At 44.1% G+C, this 18,543-nt stretch overlaps 5 protein-coding genes and 1 long non-coding RNA gene across 10 annotated transcripts; 3 read left to right on the top strand and 3 right to left on the bottom strand.

The window, feature by feature from the left end:
- Positions 1–4,559: 4,559 nt before the first annotated feature.
- LOC9648799 (ethylene-responsive transcription factor ERF057) lies at positions 4,560–5,816 on the top strand. 2 transcript variants are annotated; one of them, XM_024681240.1, is made up of 2 exons: positions 4,560–5,243; positions 5,441–5,593. In XM_024681240.1, the coding sequence occupies exons 1-2, from the start codon at positions 4,709–4,711 to the stop codon at positions 5,527–5,529; spliced, it is 624 nt and encodes a 207-aa protein (XP_024537008.1). In that variant the 5' UTR covers positions 4,560–4,708; the 3' UTR covers positions 5,530–5,593. The 2 variants fall into 2 exon arrangements, with proteins under 2 accessions (XP_024537008.1, XP_002976369.1); XM_002976323.2 differs by having other exon boundaries at positions 4,560–5,816.
- A 176-nt stretch (positions 5,817–5,992) lies between these two features.
- On the top strand, positions 5,993–9,165 carry LOC9646534 (polypyrimidine tract-binding protein homolog 1). Of its 4 annotated transcripts, none has more exons than XM_024681237.1 (10): positions 5,993–6,529; positions 6,835–7,044; positions 7,640–7,702; positions 7,752–7,825; positions 7,878–7,973; positions 8,039–8,096; positions 8,150–8,257; positions 8,362–8,443; positions 8,510–8,628; positions 8,706–9,165. In XM_024681237.1, exons 1-10 carry the CDS (start codon positions 6,344–6,346, stop codon positions 9,036–9,038), a joined length of 1,329 nt encoding a protein of 442 aa, XP_024537005.1. In that variant the 5' UTR covers positions 5,993–6,343; the 3' UTR covers positions 9,039–9,165. The 4 variants fall into 4 exon arrangements, with proteins under 4 accessions (XP_024537005.1, XP_002976368.1, XP_024537007.1 ...); XM_002976322.2 differs by having other exon boundaries at positions 5,994–6,529; positions 8,510–8,622; XM_024681239.1 differs by lacking the exon at positions 5,993–6,529 and adding an exon at positions 7,185–7,303 and having other exon boundaries at positions 6,942–7,044; positions 8,510–8,622.
- A 1,430-nt stretch (positions 9,166–10,595) lies between these two features.
- LOC9646533 (tubulin alpha chain) lies at positions 10,596–12,120 on the bottom strand. Its single transcript, XM_002976184.1, has 4 exons — positions 12,028–12,120; positions 11,738–11,972; positions 11,306–11,676; positions 10,596–11,252 (listed from the first exon to the last, which is right to left on the bottom strand). The coding sequence occupies exons 1-4, from the start codon at positions 12,118–12,120 to the stop codon at positions 10,596–10,598; spliced, it is 1,356 nt and encodes a 451-aa protein (XP_002976230.1).
- A 484-nt stretch (positions 12,121–12,604) lies between these two features.
- On the bottom strand, positions 12,605–13,459 carry LOC9646532 (signal peptidase complex subunit 3B). Its single transcript, XM_002976183.2, has 5 exons — positions 13,320–13,459; positions 13,131–13,241; positions 13,017–13,070; positions 12,862–12,948; positions 12,605–12,805 (listed from the first exon to the last, which is right to left on the bottom strand). The coding sequence occupies exons 1-5, from the start codon at positions 13,443–13,445 to the stop codon at positions 12,680–12,682; spliced, it is 504 nt and encodes a 167-aa protein (XP_002976229.1). The 5' UTR covers positions 13,446–13,459; the 3' UTR covers positions 12,605–12,679.
- Positions 13,460–14,076: 617 nt separating this feature from the next.
- LOC112348563 lies at positions 14,077–14,604 on the top strand. The gene is made up of 2 exons (XR_002993105.1): positions 14,077–14,223; positions 14,288–14,604. It is a non-coding gene; the product is annotated as an uncharacterized LOC112348563 (long non-coding RNA).
- A 1,170-nt stretch (positions 14,605–15,774) lies between these two features.
- LOC9646531 (interferon-related developmental regulator 2) lies at positions 15,775–17,052 on the bottom strand. Its single transcript, XM_002976182.2, has one exon. It carries the CDS (start codon positions 17,050–17,052, stop codon positions 15,775–15,777), a length of 1,278 nt encoding a protein of 425 aa, XP_002976228.2.
- Between the last annotated feature and the right edge of the window lie 1,491 nt (positions 17,053–18,543).

Raw genomic sequence — 18,543 nt, 5'->3', positions numbered from 1 at the left:
ATTCTTGTATAAATAGGATTGTTTCGGATAATGGTTTTGCATTTATGGCTAAAACATTTCACATTTTAACATCTTAGCTAAGGATATGCTACACTTTCACAAGTGTTTATTATTTACAAACAAATAGTTTAGTGAAACTATAGTGCACATGGTTTTCACCCTTTATCCTATGGTGATTTACCATAGGATAACTACAAAGTAGAATGTATACCCTCCATATACCATATCTCATATGCCATGTGCCACATATCATGTGTTCAAGGACAGTGGAGCAAAACCCAAGTTCCAAAACTTTAAGCCACTAAATGAAAGAACGAAGCCAAACTCTTAAATGTGGAGCCAAGTAGCGGAGGAATCAAAGCATGGAGAAACTCTTAAACATATAACCTAAAGAACGAAGGGACAAATGCATGGAGTGACTTAGAATAGTCCTTGAACATCCACCATCCCAATAGCATACAAAATGGAGTCAAATGGAATTTGGCATCATTTTAATATACCAGTGGCCTAATGCGAGGATATACTTTGGAACCCCCTATAACCCTCTTACCCCCTACCCCCCTACCCCCTTCCCCGCCCCCCCCCAAGGAACATATGCTTTAGGCTTTTACCCGTAGTATTAGGAGTTAGTCGCTATGACTAATTTGAAATTTATTAAATATGGAATGAAGTTAGATTGTGAATTTTGATGTGGGACTAACACCATTGTGTTCAGGATAATCTCTACATTCTGTAGATATGCTAAATTAGCAATTCTAGACACTTTCTATAAATAGTAATTAGGATTGAACAAAACTAACACAAGATACATGATAGTGAGGGTGTTTGGCAAACACAATAAGCTATCATCTTGCAAATATTGAAGGACCAAACTCAATATCACAGGGGTTCCCAACACTAACAAGTGCAAGCCAACATATAAGTTTCTTATACCGGGCTGAGTATACTCAATAAGAAATACATAAGAGTTCCTACTTTATATTTATTTGGCATAAGTACATATATGATGATTAGTTTCTCAACTAGCTTAGGCAAAGACTAAAATAGGGTTTAGCAATATTGACTTCCTGCCGTCATGGTAGTAAGGAAAAAATATCCAAAAGGATTAGTTTATAGATAACTTTTGATACTTGCCGTCACATTTGTAATAGAAATGGCTTATTTGGACTTTCAAAGGAATGATCGCAAAATATATAAACTTTCAACATTTAGATTGGGATGGTTATTTGTTATATCTTCAATATACATATGTAACAAGGGTACAAAGTTTTGTTAATGCTTCATTATATAAACTTCTATATAGTTATGATTCAATATTATCAACGGAGTTGAGTTTACTTTCATGATTGCCATGAGCTACTAATGCCAGATCTTAAGATTTGATGAGGATTCTTCCACTTGTCTGAGTGGATTTTGTTGAACACTTGGGCCATATATAAATAGGACAACAACAGCACCATAACTTCTATCACCATCCATTTATAGAGAATAAAGTGGATAACTTGGGTTTAGTATATTTCCCCAATCTTACAATATATTTGTTTAAGGGGTTCTTTGCTCAATAAAAAGGACTATATTAGGTGTTACGACAAATTGAACCACAAGTTTATAAAGTTTGACATGATGTTTCATAGGTTAATCCTTTATGTGTATATGTAATAGCTGAAGCACTTTATACAAAGGGATCTTGAGCAATTAATACCATTTAAAGATCCACTAATGCTTCCTCTTAATGTTCCTCTAAATCTTAGCCTATTAACCAAAAGACTTTGATTAACTTCTATTCTTCTGAGAAGAGAGGATGATGTAAGGTTCAAGTGTACAATTACAATGCCATATATTAATATTAATGGTTATACATTAAAATTAGTGTAATGGGATTTTGATAGCCGTCAAATTGGTTTCAATCCCCATCATTTGCTCCTATATATAAGGTACTGTTTTTGGGTTAATTAATATGTATATTTTTGTATTCTATCATACACTTATAACATCAAAAAATTAAAATGCTAAATATATTTAAATAATTAGATATATATATGTACCCTACATATAGTATATTACAGTTTTGATAATTAATTTAAGAGTAATAAGTGTATTGCAATCAAATCAAATATATACCTAGTTTAATCTCAATTATTCAATTATATTTTAAAAATATTTTTATACAAGCAAGTGATGCAATATAACATATGATTATTATTAAACTATTTATTCGATATCTTGGAACATTTATATAAAATATAATGTTTTTATAATATAATTTAAATTTAATAACAAGTTATTTTATTTAGTTTTATTTAATATTCTTATATAGAAGTAGGTATGAATAACATTTCATTTGTTTTTTAGCAAATAAACCTTATAATATACCTAAAAGTTTTTGAATTTTAATTGGTCATTCTGTCATTGGAAAATAAGGAGTGAATGATAAAAATATATGTTTAAATGTTTATATTATTTCTTATACTTATGATAAATAATATTATAAACAAAAATTTATTATCTCTATATTCTTGTAAATTTAATAACTATAAAGTTTGGATATTATAAGAATTTTTGATAATAAAGACTTTAAAACTATGCATAAATGAAAACCACACTTCTGATTGCACTTTCAAGAAATATTCTAAATTCAAATACTTGTCAGGTATTTACATGTATACCATATATCATATACCTCACAACTATTCTATGGCTATTTGCTTGTATATATACAACTTTCATCAATGGTTTATCACTCTTTCAATGAAACAATCGCCCGCATTGGACAGATAAAACAGATCCATCTCACACACCTGATGGAGGAATTACATCGCGAGCTGTGCAAAACATGGTATTTTTGCATAAGTACGCATGACGAGCATCTAGTATCCGGAAGCGTGGACAAGCTCTGTGACAGAAGGAAAAGTGTAGCAATTTTATCACACGTTCCAGGACTACAAAAGGACCCTGCGCCGTCGATGAAATTTCCCACTTGGGTAGTTTGTAGCAACGTCAAGTTGATCCAAGGATGGGTTCGCCTTGTGTTTGTAGGTGGTCAAAAAGGCATGCGTGGTTTTCTCAAAGGCAGCATTCACTCCTTCACATCACATTCTGCGTGAGCTTTACATTTCCTACCTGGTACTGCCGAAAAGCGTGATCAATCGCCCTCCTCAAGGCTGCAAACAGTTGCAAGTTTTCCTAACACCTTTGTGACTTAGGAGGAGGATTGATTCACAAACGGATCTTGAGACAATACGGTGGGCGTGAGCACTTCAAACACTTCGACCATTCTTTTCCACAGAAGCGTAAATGCCTGTTGCCAAAGGCTGTCTCCTACGAAATAGTTTTTTCTTCCTCGGACGATGACGTGAAACAGAGGCCCATCTCCAAACAGTTGCCTCGTGATGGAAGATCATTGAACAAGCTTGTTGCATCGCTATCCATCACAGTATCTTTTCTTATCCTAAGAAAACTCCACCAGGATATAAAGGATCTAGCTATAGCTATGGATGCTCGATCTATATCTGTGCCTTGATTGCCACTCCAAGTTCCAAGTTCCAGCGTTTTCCCGCGAAAGTGTAAGTGTGGGGACCAAGTGAGTGCTTCTAAAACTTGGTGGACCATGCGTTGTGCTGACCAAAACTATGATTTTGATAACTCTTAGCCTCCGCTTTAAGCATGTGTGTTTGTCTCTAGTTTACAAGTCTTTCATACTTCTGCATACTCCCAAGGACGATGCAAGAGGAAGTTTTGGAACTCTCACCAAAGTGGAATCAAGCCAAGGAGGAGAGGATTGAGAAAACAAGGCCCAAAGTACTGATTGGAGTGATCTATCGTCGCCTCAATCCTCTAGCTTTTCTCCATTTCTTTTCCTTTGTGGTGGTGGGCACAATAAGACGCTAAAGCAAAGACACGTCTATCGCCACAAGGATGGTAGTCACATGAAAGCGATCATGCTTGTTTGCTGGGCCATTCCACTAAAAATACACAAACCCATGACATCATACCATACTCTAATCAAACGCCGGGACATTGTTTGACGAAATATTTTATATGGTTTCGCCCATCATAGTAATGTGCTACATTGTCACACAAGAAACCTAACTGGCCAGGGCAGAGCTGACAGCTGTCCGTGCACGAGAAAAAGAGCAACGCACACGCGTCCTGACAGATGCTATGACATGGTCCCCCACTTTTCCCCTTTTACTGAGTTAGGTGGCCAATATAAGGGATGACTCACGAGGCAGCCCCGCGAATGGATGCTGGCCACGTTCGCTTAAATTCCACGTCAGTATTTAACGACATTAACCGCCGGTCAGGGTTTTTAAAGGAAAGACTTTAGGGCTTCGATTTCTCCAAGGTCTAAATCAATGAGCGAAGAAACCATTTTCAAGAGCAAAATTCTTTGAGCACGCGCGAGCAACAGTTATAACCCCGGCAAAAACAAATCAGCCAGATCACAATTCACAGCGCAGCCGAATCTAATATAGCTGCTTTGTTTGATTCCTCGGCCTTGGCTTTAGGTGTTCTTCCCCTTTCTTTCTCTCTCTTTTTTTCTCCACACACATTGCTCATCCTCTCCTCTACATTCCATTTTAAAAACTCGTCCCTTTTCTTGGAAGCCGGGACTGCTGGCTCTTTCTCTGCCCCAGTGGATGGAGATTCCTGGCCCAGCGATCGAGCAAAACGCTTGATTCGATCGTTGCCAAAATCTAGTGACAAGATGGTGGATCGCCCTCGAAGTGACAATGCAATAAGTGCTTTGATCGATCTAGCTGCGGCAAGCTCAAGTTCTATACGCGATGGCGATCAACAAATACCCCTAGCTCAATCCCCAGCATGGTTGTTGGGAGATCGCCATCACCACCAATCCACGCCCAATTACCCACAGATCCTCTCTCTGGGTGGCCAAATCCCTCTCATCAATGTGGCCTCTTTCCAGCAGGGGAGCATCGATCTCACGAGCAGCATTGTGAATCCAGGCCACAATCGCGAGAATCAGCAGCAGATCATCCTCAATTCCAGCACCGGCTCGATCGAGATCCCAGCACTGGACAAGAATTTGGTCGAGAGCACGAGCAATCGATCATCGCCCGTTGTTGGCACCAAGCTTTTCCGCGGGGTGAGGCAGCGGCACTGGGGCAAATGGGTAGCGGAGATCCGGCTGCCCAGGAATCGGACCAGGCTATGGCTGGGAACTTTCGAGACCGCCGAGGAGGCCGCGTTTGCCTACGATCAAGCCGCCTACAAGCTCCGAGGTGAGTACGCGCGTCTCAATTTCCCCCACTTGATCCACCACTTGCGATCCCGATTCTCCTCCTCCTCGTCCTCTTCATCCTCCTCCTCGCCTTCGATGCCGAGCATGTCTATCCCGATTTCTAGAGATTTCTCGCGAAGTCCATCTATGCTCGATGCCAAGATCGAGGCCCTGTCCAACAGAGTGTGTTTCAAGCAGCGGCGGCAGCAGCATCAGCCGCGAGAAATCGAGGAAATGGAGCATATGGGTCGCGCAAAATCGGAGCCAGGGCCGGGCGGGGTTTCTAGCGCCCAGAATGGATCTAGCAGCGGCAAAGGCGTGATGGACGGTGATCACTGGGCGGAGATTGACGAGAGCCTGCACAAGAGCACGCCAATCGCCGATCTCACCTGGGACGTGCTGGGGGGTGATTCTTCTGGATCATCCAGAGTTCCAATCCAGCTCTAAAGACTTGAAAGAAGCTTTCTTCGCATTCTCGTTGACTGCGTGTGGATTTCCAATCAAAGCTCATTGACCGGAGCTTCTCGTGTTCTTTTGGATCATTCAGATATTTCAATAGAGATCGTTCGCAATAGCGTTGACTATCGTTGACATGTCAACCCTCGCTGACTGACTATGGGCGGCGGGATGAGAATCGAACCGCGAACTCTTTCTTTCCTCCCAGAGATAGAAAAATGGCCACGAGGATCGAACACGCAACGGAATGAGTGGTAACTTCTCCATACAACAAGCACAGCCCTATCGCTACAAGCCCTAAAACTGTCTCTCTCTCTCCTCTCATTCTCTCATTTTCTCTCTTCCTCTCTCTTTCTCTCTCCTCCTTCCCTCTCTCCGTGTCACGCCTCTCGCTAGGGAAGGAGGAATCGCTAGGGCGCCAGTGATCGGGGCTTGATGATCCAGCTTGCCGTACTCCGGCGCTTGCGAGTGCTGAGGATCTCGTCGTCGTCATCGGCACCGTCGCGGATAGCTCCTCCTCTGCTGGCCGGGCGCTGATTGCCGCGATATTCTGATCGCTCGGCATCGAATTTCGCTGCTGGTAATGGCTGGAATTCCAGGCCGGGGCTTCTAGGCAGCATTCCGTTAGGGTTTGAGTGAGCAAGCATGACTTCCACAGCCAGCCAGCCCCAGTTTCGATACACACAGCCCCCGTCCAAGGTCTTGCACATCCGGAACTTGCCGTGGGAGTGTACCGAGGAGGAGCTCATCGAACTGTGCAAGATGTTTGGCAAGGTCGTCAATACCAAATGCAATGTGGGAACCAACCGGAACCAGGCATTCGTGGAATTCGTAAGCTCGCCTCCATTCCCTTTTGCTTGGTTTGCTTTGTTTTTGGATTTTTTCTTGGAGATTTTTTCCTCCAGCGCCATGAATTGCTTGCTTGGTTTTGTTTTCTTTTGAAAATTAAGCTAGCTGGTCCATGATCTTTGTCACAAACGAGCTTCTTTGATACCTTGTGCTTGCTTTCACTGCTACTGCTGGTTCTTCTCGTGACTTTTCTGGCAAAGGTGGTCTTGTATACTTTGCTTGCCTCGTTCTTCTTCTTTAGAAACTGTTTTGATTTACGAACTCCTAAGCTATATCTCTTGTTGTAGGCCGATTTAAACCAAGCGATTGCGATGGTCTCCTTCTACGCCTCGTCGTCGGAGCCAGCGCAAGTGAGGGGGAAGACTGTGTACTTACAGTACTCCAACCGGCAGGAGATTGTAAACAGCAAGAACACCGGTGACGTTGCCAGCAACGTTTTGCTCGTTACCATTGAGGGTGTGGAGGCTGGCGACGTGAGCATTGACGTCTTACACTTGGTAAGTCTATGTTTTGTGGCTTGGTTTCTTTTTCTTTTTCTTTTTTCACTCTCACTTTTGCAAGCTCGTTTTCGATTTGGTCACACGTCTATACACTTTCACGTTTTGGTTTTCAGCTCCTTCATTATTTTTACTTGCAGGTCGTTTAATGGGTTGTTTTATGCTTGGTTTGGGTGTTTGACGTAACGATACATGGATTACACGGTCCATGTCACGGCTGCACCCTCGATGGCAGGTTGCTGCATGGGAGAAAGCGCATGTGTGTTCGTTTTCGATCCCTGCTCTCTCGACCCCTACTAGTTTTTTCCAACCATTAGAAGCTCGTAGTTCGTGATTGTTTCTTTTTCCTTCCATCCTATTTGGCTTTCGCTTTTCTCCTTTGCTCGCTTTCTACTTTCTTTAGCCTGGAGGACTTTAGCTCAGGAATCGTATTTGGCTACGAGCTGCTGGATGTTTTCCATTCTGCCGGATAGGCAGCATTTATTTGTTTTCGTTTGATTTCCTGCATGTAGTTTTGAATTGTGGCTGCTTTGGCTGGTTTGGACGAGCTCTTGAGACTTCTGTTCTTAAAAATGTTTACTTTGATTGAACGCAGGTATTTTCAGCATTCGGATTTGTCCATAAGATAGCAACGTTTGAGAAAACTGCTGGTTTTCAGGTAATTATCTTGTTCTCCTGCCCAGCTTCTGACCTGCTCGAGTTTGTAGGCTTTGGTACAGTTTAGTGATGCAAACACTGCATCTGCTGCTAGACAAGCTCTAGACGGGCGAAGCATTCCTAGGTAGGCAGCCCAGATTTTGGTGCTCGTTTACTAACACTTCTTTGTCTTTCAGATATTTACTTCCAGAACACGTCGGCTCTTGCCATCTTCGTATTTCGTTCTCTGCTCATACTGATTTGAATGTAAAATTTCAGAGTCACCGCAGCAGGTAGCACCAGGTTATTCTCAACCCATTCTCATTTTTCTTTTCTTTTTTTCCTTTTCTAACTCCAGGGACTACACAAATCCTTATTTGCCCGTTGCTCCATCAGCGATCAATGGTATTAGCCAGGTAAGAGCCTTGAAAAATCTCTTCTTTCCTAATGCGACTCGATTTTCTTGCAGGAATACACTACTGGACCTGATGGCAAGAGGAAGGAACCTGAAAGTAATGTCTTACTTGCTTCGATAGAAAATATGCAATATTCAGTCACGATTGATGTCTTGCACACGGTATTCTTGCCTGGGTTTTTATTTTTTGTCGTAGATACTTTGCTGTTTACACTCAAACGACTGGGAGGCACTAACTCTCCGTGTGCTGTGCTCTCTGTCCGCAGGTATTTGCCGCCTTTGGTCCCATCCAGAAGATCGCTATCTTCGAGAAGAACGCTGGCTTCCAAGCGTTGATACAATATGCTGGTACGATTGATGCGTGTATAGTTTTTTCCTTGGAGGCTCATAGCTAACGAAAGCTTGTTCTTCCAGACGTAACCACGGCAGTGGCAGCCAAAGAGGCCCTGGAGGGCCACTGTATATACGAAGGTGGATACTGCAAGCTACACCTTTCTTACTCCCGGCACACAGACCTGAATGTAAAGGTACGGGTAAGCAGTCTCGCAAAAGCTAAGAAAGCTTCTTCGCTGGTAGAGCTCGTTTTCTAAGTTCTCGTCCTTCCGCACAGGTTAACAACGACCGGAGCCGAGACTACACTTCCTCTCAATCGCCATCGGTGCTGGGAAAGGCCCCGGCCACCTCTCCCGGGGGTGCCGAGTACACGGCGTACGCGGCATGGGATCACACACAGGGCGTCCCGGAGATGCAAGCGATGATGCCCGCCATGGCTTACAGCGCCCCGCCGGCACCCATGCCTCCACAGCAGCAAATGCCGCCGCCTCCAATGGCGGGGCCAATGCCAGGTGCTTTCTCTCAGCCTTCGCACTTTGCTCCTCCGCCAATGCAATATGGAGGCGCTCAACCGTTTGGAATGCCAGGGCCTGTCTATTATATGCAATGAGATGGAAAAACAATAACACGAGGAAAGGAAAAAAAAATCCGTTCTGTATCAAACGAAACAAATATATATATATATATATTTGTATCGAGAAAAGAAATGAAATTCGAATAAAAAGGATTAGGTGCCATATTATACTTTTCTTTTAACTATATTTCTTAAGTATTCTGTTTTTTTCTTCTCCTTTCTATAAATGTGCTGGGAGACCGGCCTTGTGGTCTTCTTTTTGAGACTCTATCAACTTATCCACTTTATGTTCCTCAATTTGCATGTAGTTTTTCATGAGCGCCTTGAGCGCCTCAAACCTGTAGTAAGTGAGATGCACTTGAAGATCCATACGATCACTGCGAAGCAGGGTTAAGATTTTCCGAATGGTTACTTGTGAAAATGAATATCTTCTCATTGCCACTGTCACTTAGCAAAAATTGCACCTTCCTTGTGTTGACCTTTATAAGTCAACCAAGCAGTCAATGTCCAAATAATGTTCCAAGCAAATCATTTAATTTTTCATAAATTATATATTTTATTTTATGTCAATGTTCTGTTACTGTTTTACTTACAATATTTTCAATTACTTCGTGTTTCTTTGCTTTCTTTTATTGTATACCTGTTTTATTTTTTTTAATAAAAATATAATAAAATTTAAAGTTAAAAAAAACTAAAAAAAACTCTAGAATATTGAAAGGATATACCTAGAGTATATACTGGACTATTGATGCTAGATATTAGATCAACCATTTTTTAATAATAAACATAATTATTCACATATGGTAGATACATTCACATTATATGACTTTCTTCCCCTGCAGCTAAGACCAAGGTGCAGATCATTAGAAACTTGAAAATTATAATTATAATTACTGTGTTCCAATTGCACCAAGATGGTGTATTGTTGTGTGACTGGCTATTTAGAAAAGTTTATAAATTATAAACAAATTTAGCATTTATAAACACACCTGCAACCATTAGATAGCCTTTATCAATGATCTTAATATTTTGTATTTGACTGGGGATGTAAATTGAAATTGTTAATAAAATCTTAATCTTTTTAACATTTAGCTATAACATTTGTCATAGCACTTTGCAAAAGAAAAAGAAAAAAGAAAAACAGATATTCCTCGCAATCTAGAAAGGCAGACCCTGATTCATTAAAGGGCTAGATTGAGGGATATAGATTATTATGCCATGTCTGTGCTCCTAAAACCCAAAAGCTTTTATAAAAATTGGTTTTAGTTGTGATTGAACCGTTGAGCAGATTATGTCAGTAAGTAATTTGGCAGTATGTAGCAAAACATAGAGTTTGCAGTCATGGCCAATCTTGATCCCACGGGTCAACGTAGTGATTGGGCTTCGAAGTCAGCCATTCATAACAAAGAGAAATGATAAAAATTTCAAAAATGCCAATGGTAAACGCCTTACTAGAGCCAACTTGACGAGTTGCTGTGTCCAGGATACTGTTCTTCCACCTGCGGGTTTGCACACACACGACGCAGCAGACATACAGGCGGTGAAGGCATCTTTATCTGTCTCGTAAAAATTACAGCGCCTGCGTTTGGTTATTCAATACTCCTCTCCTTCCTCCTCGCCTTCCCCTTCAGTGGACTCTGCACCAACTTCTTCGTAGTCCTTCTCGAGTGCCGCAAGGTCCTCCCGGGCTTCAGAGAATTCTCCCTCTTCCATGCCTTCCCCGACGTACCAGTGCACAAAGGCGCGCTTGGCATACATGAGATCAAACTTGTGATCAATTCTGGAGAAGACTTCTGCGACGCTGGTCGAGTTAGAAATCATGCAGACGGCTCTTTGGACCTTGGCGAGATCACCCCCGGGAACAACTGTTGGTGGCTGGTAGTTGATGCCACACTTGAAGCCTGTGGGACACCAATCAACGAACTGGATGGTTCTCTTAGTCTTGATGGTTCCCACCGCAGAGTTCACGTCCTTGGGGACCACGTCACCTCGGTACATGAGGCAGCAGGCCATGTACTTGCCGTGACGGGGGTCGCACTTGGCCATCATAGACGCGGGCTCGAACGCCGTACTCGTTATCTCGGAAACTGATAGCTGCTCGTGGTATGCCTTTTCTGCGGATATGACTGGAGCGTACGAGGAGAGCATGAAGTGAATCCGAGGATAAGGCACCAAGTTGGTCTGGAACTCAGTAATGTCGACGTTGAGTGCACCGTCGAAGCGGAGTGACGCCGTCAGGGACGAGATCACCTGGGAAAACGGATGGTTACACGCGCACGCATACAGCACACAAACAAGCGTACCTGTGACACGAGCCTGTTGAGGTTGGTGTAGGTGGGCCTCTCAATGTCCAGTGAGCGGCGGCATATGTCGTAGATGGCTTCGTTGTCCAGCAGCACTGCGACGTCGGTGTGCTCCAGCAGCGAGTGGGTGGAGAGCACGCTGTTGTAGGGCTCCACAACAGCCGTGGAAACTTGAGGCGACGGATAGACCGTAAAGCCAAGCTTCGATTTCTTGCCGTAGTCAACCGAGAGGCGCTCCAGCAGCAACGACCCCAGGCCGGAGCCGGTGCCTCCTCCCACGGCGTTGAAGATAAGAAAGCCTTGGAGGCCAGTGCAGTTGTCTGCAAGCTTCCTGATTCGATCCAGGCACAGGTCGACGATCTCCTTCCCAACTGCACACAAACAAAGGTTTGCGTTGAATCGTTATGGCCTTGTTGTAAGTCGGGCACTCACTTGTGTAATGGCCTCTGGCGAAATTGTTGGCGGCATCTTCCTTCCCACTGATAAGTTGTTCGGGGTGGAAGAGCTGCCGGTATGTACCAGTCCTCACTTCGTCTATCACCGTGGGTTCCAAGTCGAGAAACACCGAGCGCGGTACGTGCTTTCCCGCACCTGTCTCGCTGAAGAAAGTGTTGAAGGCGTCGTCGCCTCCGCCAATTGTCTTGTCAGTCGGCATTTGGCCATCGGGCTGAGCACAGCAGGGGCTCGCTCAGGCCTCATAAAAGCGGGAGTGTTTTAAGTACCTGGATTCCATGCTCCAGGCAGTAGAGCTCCCAGCAAGCATTACCAACTTGGACCCCCGCTTGCCCAATGTGGATCGAGATGCACTCCCTCATCTTGTCCTGCTGCTATGGTGCTGTTGATCTTGACGTGCAACGACTCACTGGGTGAAGCAGAGAGTCCCGCAGCCCTTTGGACAAAAATCGGGCTCTAAAAGAGCACTCCCCAGGAGAGTGTAAGCGGGACGACTCTTGGCGCCAAAAGATTAAGCATCTCTTGGCGCCAAAATGACGTGTAACATATTATGCTAAGTAGTAATTAATTTGTAACATGTAGTAATATTTTAGTTTAAACTGACGGTTATCGGGACCAATTAAAAGAAACATAAATTTGTAACCTAATAATTTGAGAACCTGGTAAAATATAATAATGAAATTTTTGGTCTGCTATAAATATTTTGAATGTTTAGACACTAATATAATGCGCATTTAAATTGTAAAATATCCCAGAATATTTTAAGTATATTCATTACCATTCTAAGTTTTACTTAAACAAACCAAAAATGATGTATATAGAAATGAGATTAAGCTCTAAAAAAGATTTTAAGCAAAAAAGGGCCAATTATTTCGTTCATAATCTCTTAATGTGTAGTCCAAAACAGAGAGATTAATGAGCTTACATGTAATTCTTAGGGAGGCGGAAGCCTGTGAGCACTCTCTTCTCGGAAAACATTGCCCCAGTTACGGGCATGATGTTCCAGTGCAGTGTCAGGTTAAAATCCTTGCCGCGGAGATTGCTTCCCTGGAAAAAAAAAACAAATCCATTGTTTTGCGGGATTTTTTCTTTTCTTTTGTCACCTGATCGACGAAGGAGTACTTGTTGCGAGTTCTTCGCTGAATCTTCGCGTCTTCCTTGGATTGGATGATCGAATCCCAGATAGAAATCTGCGCAAGAGAGGAAACCCAGCCGAGCTTGGAAATCTCAACTAAACACTTGTAGGAAGATCTCTTACCTGGTTCAAGACGTTCTTGGAGCTCTCATACTCGGCCGCCAGAAACACGAAGAGCTAGCAAGAAAAAAAACCCAACACAAAGATGGGAGAACAAACAAAGAAAAATCAAAACACCTGCTTTGTGTTCCATGTAAAGACCGATTGAAGGTCGGCCGATATGTGCAGTGTCAAAACAACCTCGTCATTGCCGCCGGGGTTCCTGCCGAACGCATCCACGCTCAAGATCTACAAGCCAGCCGATCCAGCCAGAAATGGATCCGTGAGCCAAAAAATCGAAGCGCAAACAAAACCACGATCCCGTACCTCGACATTAACCTCGGGTTTGGAGGAGTGGAGCGTGTCGGTGAGCGATGCCAAGACGCAAGCCACGGCCAGGACCGTGAGCGCGAAAGTGAGCACCGCATTCCCTCTCAACAGGAACGAATGCATCGTTCCTGCGCCAGAACCCTAAGTGCTAATTAGCTCAAAGCTCATATTAAACTTCGAGACCGTTGACCGAATTGCTGACTTTCTTAGAGAAAGGTTGACCGGCTTGTACCGGTGTGCTGAGTGCGCTTGTTTCTGCAGCTGTCAATGAAGTGATGATTGGGCTTTCCAAGGTCTGCCATTCATTGCAAGGAGCACTGCAGCGAGTTGGAATATTCCTTGAAAGCATCGGGTCTGCTCGTGAATATTGCTACTGAAGGCTCTCTGAGCTCCTCGCGCTTGGATACCTGGCTGAAACTCAAAAGTAAGGTTGCAAAGGCTAAACCTCTTGTTCTTGAGGGCCAATCTCTACAAACACCCAAAGAGGTTGGCTAGTGTTGTGCTCCTCTTGCCTGATTGAGTTGTGATTTTGTTCCAGGATAGCACTTGCTACCAAGATTGGCCACTCCTCCAAGGCAATTGAAGGGCACTTGGCTGCAGCTCCTCGAAATCTTGGGGGTTGAGCTTCTGAACAGAGTTACGTTGAATAAGGTACCATCTAATGTGGTTCTAAAGGAAGAACAGCATGTTGTCCTTGGATGGCCACACTTTTGGCATGGAAGAGACGGTGGGGCAGGTTGTATCAGACTTGCTGGGATCCCCTGTAAGCAGCAAGTGGATCGGAGTCCATGGAGTAAGAGGTGCTGGAAAAACACTCTTGCCCAAACGCATATGTGACAACGACCAAGTCAAGGCCCATTTTGATCCAGTTCTGTGGCTAACATTCAATCAGTTGTGTCAGGTATGTTCCTTTCACAGCTTAAGCAATGTTCGACACCTTACTTACTGTGGTTGCATCTTTTCAGGTGGAAGCAAAGCAAGACGAACTTGCCAAACAAATCGACTAGAAGATCGTGTCAGCAATGAAACATTGAGGAGGCGGCTTGCAGGGAAGAGGTGCTTGCTGGTGTTGGATGAATCTGGCCATCTTTTGGATCTGTTTAATGTGGTACAAGAGAATGGAAGCAAGATCTTCGTCACCACCCGAAAATTTGATATGCTTGACAGCATAGGTGAGATGGGGCTTTTGGGAAAGGAAAACAGCTTGAAATTGTGCCTTCCCAAACCAAAAACATGCTCAGGGTCAAGTGAGAATGGTAATAACGGAGAAAGTTGTGGACAAGTGTGGGGGCCTCCTGAAGGTGACTGGCAACTTAAGAGCTTATAAATTTTTTACTTTCGCCTGCAAGAACTCCACCAACATCGAGTAGTCATTATGAGGCTCATCAAGCACTCGAAAACGATTTGAGCATACTCAATGATCAACAACGTTAACTTGCTACTCCTTGACGAGGAACAACAGGTACTGCAGAGACTCAAGTTGGGGTATGACGCATTATTGCCTCATGATATCCAGCATGATCCTACTTCTCTACGATGCGGAGATCCAGTTCGAGACTCGGGCATGGATTTTCCTGTTGTGTCAAGAATGCAGACTCCGGGCAGGATTGATCACGGCACCTAAAATGTGGCTGGCCAACGTGAAAAGTCCAAAGCCAGCACCGTTCTGACTATCACCAACGACCAGACTGCACTAGATAATGGAGCGCTGTAAGTCAATGGCTATGCTAGATTTTGTTTTCTAATGTTTGCTAATTGTAATCCGCAAGAGACAGCAGCAATAGTTGTGCCGTGAAGCGTAAACCAGCAGGCCCTGATCAACCAGACTTGAAGAAAGAGAAGCAGAAGTAGAAAAAGATGGAGCTAAGGCTTTTGAAGGAAATTGAAAAGGACTTGGACAACTGAAGCTTTTTCCAGTGACCTGACGGGGGCCAGCCTTCAAGCTCTTACACCGCTGGCAGACGGAAATGAAAGAAGAGGCGAGGAAACAGGGTGAAACTCTTGGGGATGATGAGATGAAATGCGCTGAAGTATAACACGCAGTCACTACAAAGTCCGGTCCACAAGTTTAGGATTTTTTTTTACACTTTTCTGACAACATGGTTTTGATATATAGTCACTTTGCAACAGAGTTCCTCAATAAAAACAGAGAATCGAATCACTCGAACAAAGAAAGCAAATAGTTGGTTCGAATGGAGTCACTCGAGCACCAGTAAGCTTGTCGGCTTCGTTTTCCTCTCACTTGCGCTGCAGAATGAGCAGAGGAAAGTTTCTCCCGTGGAGCTAGAGAGAAGTTGTATACATGCATTAAAGAGGTAGAGTAGAGGTATAGAATTCTCGAGATTTTTCAGCAAGTAATGTTTTGAGATCTTTCTAGTACTAAGTCGTTTTAATTCTCTCTCTTAAGTGATCTTAAGTTTGATACATTTGAGTATTAGAGATTTCCACTCCTCTAGCATATTTCAACGCTACCGTCGTTAAACTTTCGACTGGCCTCAAGCGCACACCTTCTCTGGTTCATGAGTTGGGTCTTCATTTTACTCGCTATGCAGTTCTGATGCTTTTGCTGTTTTGCCGTCCCCTTGTAAACCACGGCGTTTCTTGGAGCAAAGTTGAACACTTGGTGCAGGAGATCGTTTTCCTGCAAGTGCCTCTGAAAGCCTTCGCCCAGGAGCCTTCGGAAGGCATTGAGCTGCACGGTTTGGCTCCACGTACTGATCTTGAGCGAGTCACCGTGCTTGAGCTTGAGACAAGTCTCATGACACGCACCACCTTGGAGAGTCGCCACCATGTCCCTGAAGCTGCTCCTCTGCTCGGATCTTTCTTTCTTCGTCTGGCCCTTCCGGCTGGAAGAGGCAGCCAGCGCTTTCATCCGATCCACCACCTGCAGCTCCATTGCCGTTGCTTCACCTTCGCCAAGAGCTTGCTCCTCCAACAGCTGGATGCCGCCAACTTCGCAGAGAAGAGCAATGGCTTCCCCGGCAGCCTTGCGAACACCTACATCTGGATCCTCGAGCAAACAGGACAGAGCTCCCAACACACTCGGGAGCTGGAGGGCCGTGACTCTCTTGGAGCTCAATGTAGAAAGCAGCAAACTCCAAGCCGTGATGGCAGCCGCCTTGACTGGAGGTGTGGGTTTGCTCGTACCAAGAGTTTGATCTGCGTGAGCACTGCCTTTGTGGATGACAATCTGCCACAGGACCTCCATCGCGCTTGCCTCCTCCAGGTCCACGCCACCAACGAAAGCTAACATCCCAAGAGCCTCAATCGCTGAAACCCTCGCGGCAGAATCGCGTCCGAGCTTCGAAATCTTGGAGAGATGAGGGAAGCTAGCCTCGAATACGTGCTCGGCCACTTTCCCTGCTCCCGCGGTGATGGAAACCATGGCCAGAGCACGCCCCGCAAGAACAGCCTCTGTCGAAGAACTCTGCCTGATTGACGATAGGATTTGATGAGTCAACATTTCATACTTGTCCTCGACGAAGTGGGTCATCACCCTCGCCACCAGAGCGTCGATGATGCCCTTCAAGCCGGCCTCTCGGGTGCTGGATCGCTTCTCGTACAAACAATCCAAGCTTGCCTCCAAGTCCAAGGGTGTGGACGAAGAGTCGTCGTCCATATGCTCCGTGTCACACTCGTGGTGTTGTTTGAGTTTGTTCTCCTTGTCTTCAGCATGTCTCTTGCACTTCTTGGACAATCTCTTTGAAGAACACACCTTAACGCACTCCATCGCCCGTTTGCTGACTGGAAGAATGAGAAAGCCCTAGTTCTTTGCTATATCTTTTATACTCGGCTTAATAAAAATGTAATTTACTTTTAAACTTCACCTGGACAAAGCTAGCAAACATATGCACCTATTTTGTGTTATGGCGATCACTTTGCACATTAAACAAGGGCAATCTTGCTGGACAAGGGGAAAACTAGGTTAACCATCTGGCCATGAATATTCCTTACTTTATTCTATCTACCCGAGAACCGAGAGCTGTGGTTTGGGAGACCAAAGCCTCAACTGATTTGTCTAAGCTTTTTTAGTGAGCTAGCAAACCAGAACTAGGGCTACTTATTGAGCAAAAAGTTTTGCATAAAGTCCTTGTTAGTTGGACTCTTCGGCATCGAACCCGGGTCTTCTACAACGGTTTACCTGATAGCCATGATCTCAGCAACCGGGCTCCAATAATAAAATAACATACCATGTACTTAAACCATATGGTAGGGTGTGTTTGGAAACTACACGACGTTTCGGTCGATCGCCTCGCCTCGTTACTCTCAAAAGCTTACCACTATGTTCACGCGGTCAATCATGTGACATTTACGTTCCTTTATCACATCTTCTTGCATCTTCTCAGGTGGAGGCAAAGCAAGACGAACTTGCCAAAAATCGGACTAATAGAAGGTCCAATCCACAATGAAACACCGATGAGGGGGCTTCTTGCAAGGAAGAGATGCTTGCTGGTGTTGGACGATGTCTTGAAATCTGGTGATCTTTTGGATCTTTTTGATACAAAATGGAAGCAAAATCTTGGTTACCACCCGAAGGCTTAGAGGTGCAATTAAAACCAAGATGGGAGCCTTTTGGGAGAGGAAAACATCTTGAAATTGTTCACAGTCCACGCCTGCCTGCCATTCTTCTGCCAATCACCTTCAAGACCAGTGGAAGGCCCCCACACTTGTGCACAACTTTCTACATTACTACCTTGCTCACTGTAATTCTGAGCATGTTTTTGGTTTGGGAAGTCAAAGCGCTGTTTTGCTCTTATGTCGCTGCCATACAGAGCTGAAAGAAGAACCTGGTGAAACTCAAGGAGATGAAACACGTCGAGAAGATGAAAGGCAGGTATAACACGCAGTCACTACAAAGTCTGGTCGTTTTCCTCTCACTTGCGCTGCAGAATGAGGAGCAGAAAGTTTCTCCCGTGGAGGGTACGAAGCTAGAGAGAAGTTGTAAACATGCTAACGAGGCACTCAATGTTCAGCTCTCAAGAAAGCCCAAGCTGAAAAGTAAACCGCTTGAAGAGGTAGAGTAGTATACACAAGTCGTTTTAATTCTCTCTCTTAAGTGATCTAAAGTTTGATACATTTGAGTATTAGAGATTTCCACTCCTCTAGCATATTTCAACGCTACCGTCGTTAAACTTTCGACTGGCCTCAAGCACACACCTTCTCTGGTTCATGAGTTGGGTCTTCATTTTACTCGCTATGCAGTTCTGATGCTTTTGCTGTT

This window comes from Selaginella moellendorffii, unplaced genomic scaffold (genome assembly GCF_000143415.4).
Source record: "Selaginella moellendorffii unplaced genomic scaffold, v1.0 SELMOscaffold_30, whole genome shotgun sequence".
NCBI classification, from domain to species: domain Eukaryota; kingdom Viridiplantae; phylum Streptophyta; class Lycopodiopsida; order Selaginellales; family Selaginellaceae; genus Selaginella; species Selaginella moellendorffii.
Note: the sequence above shows the minus strand (reverse complement) of the source record. Positions and strands in the feature narration are given on the sequence as shown.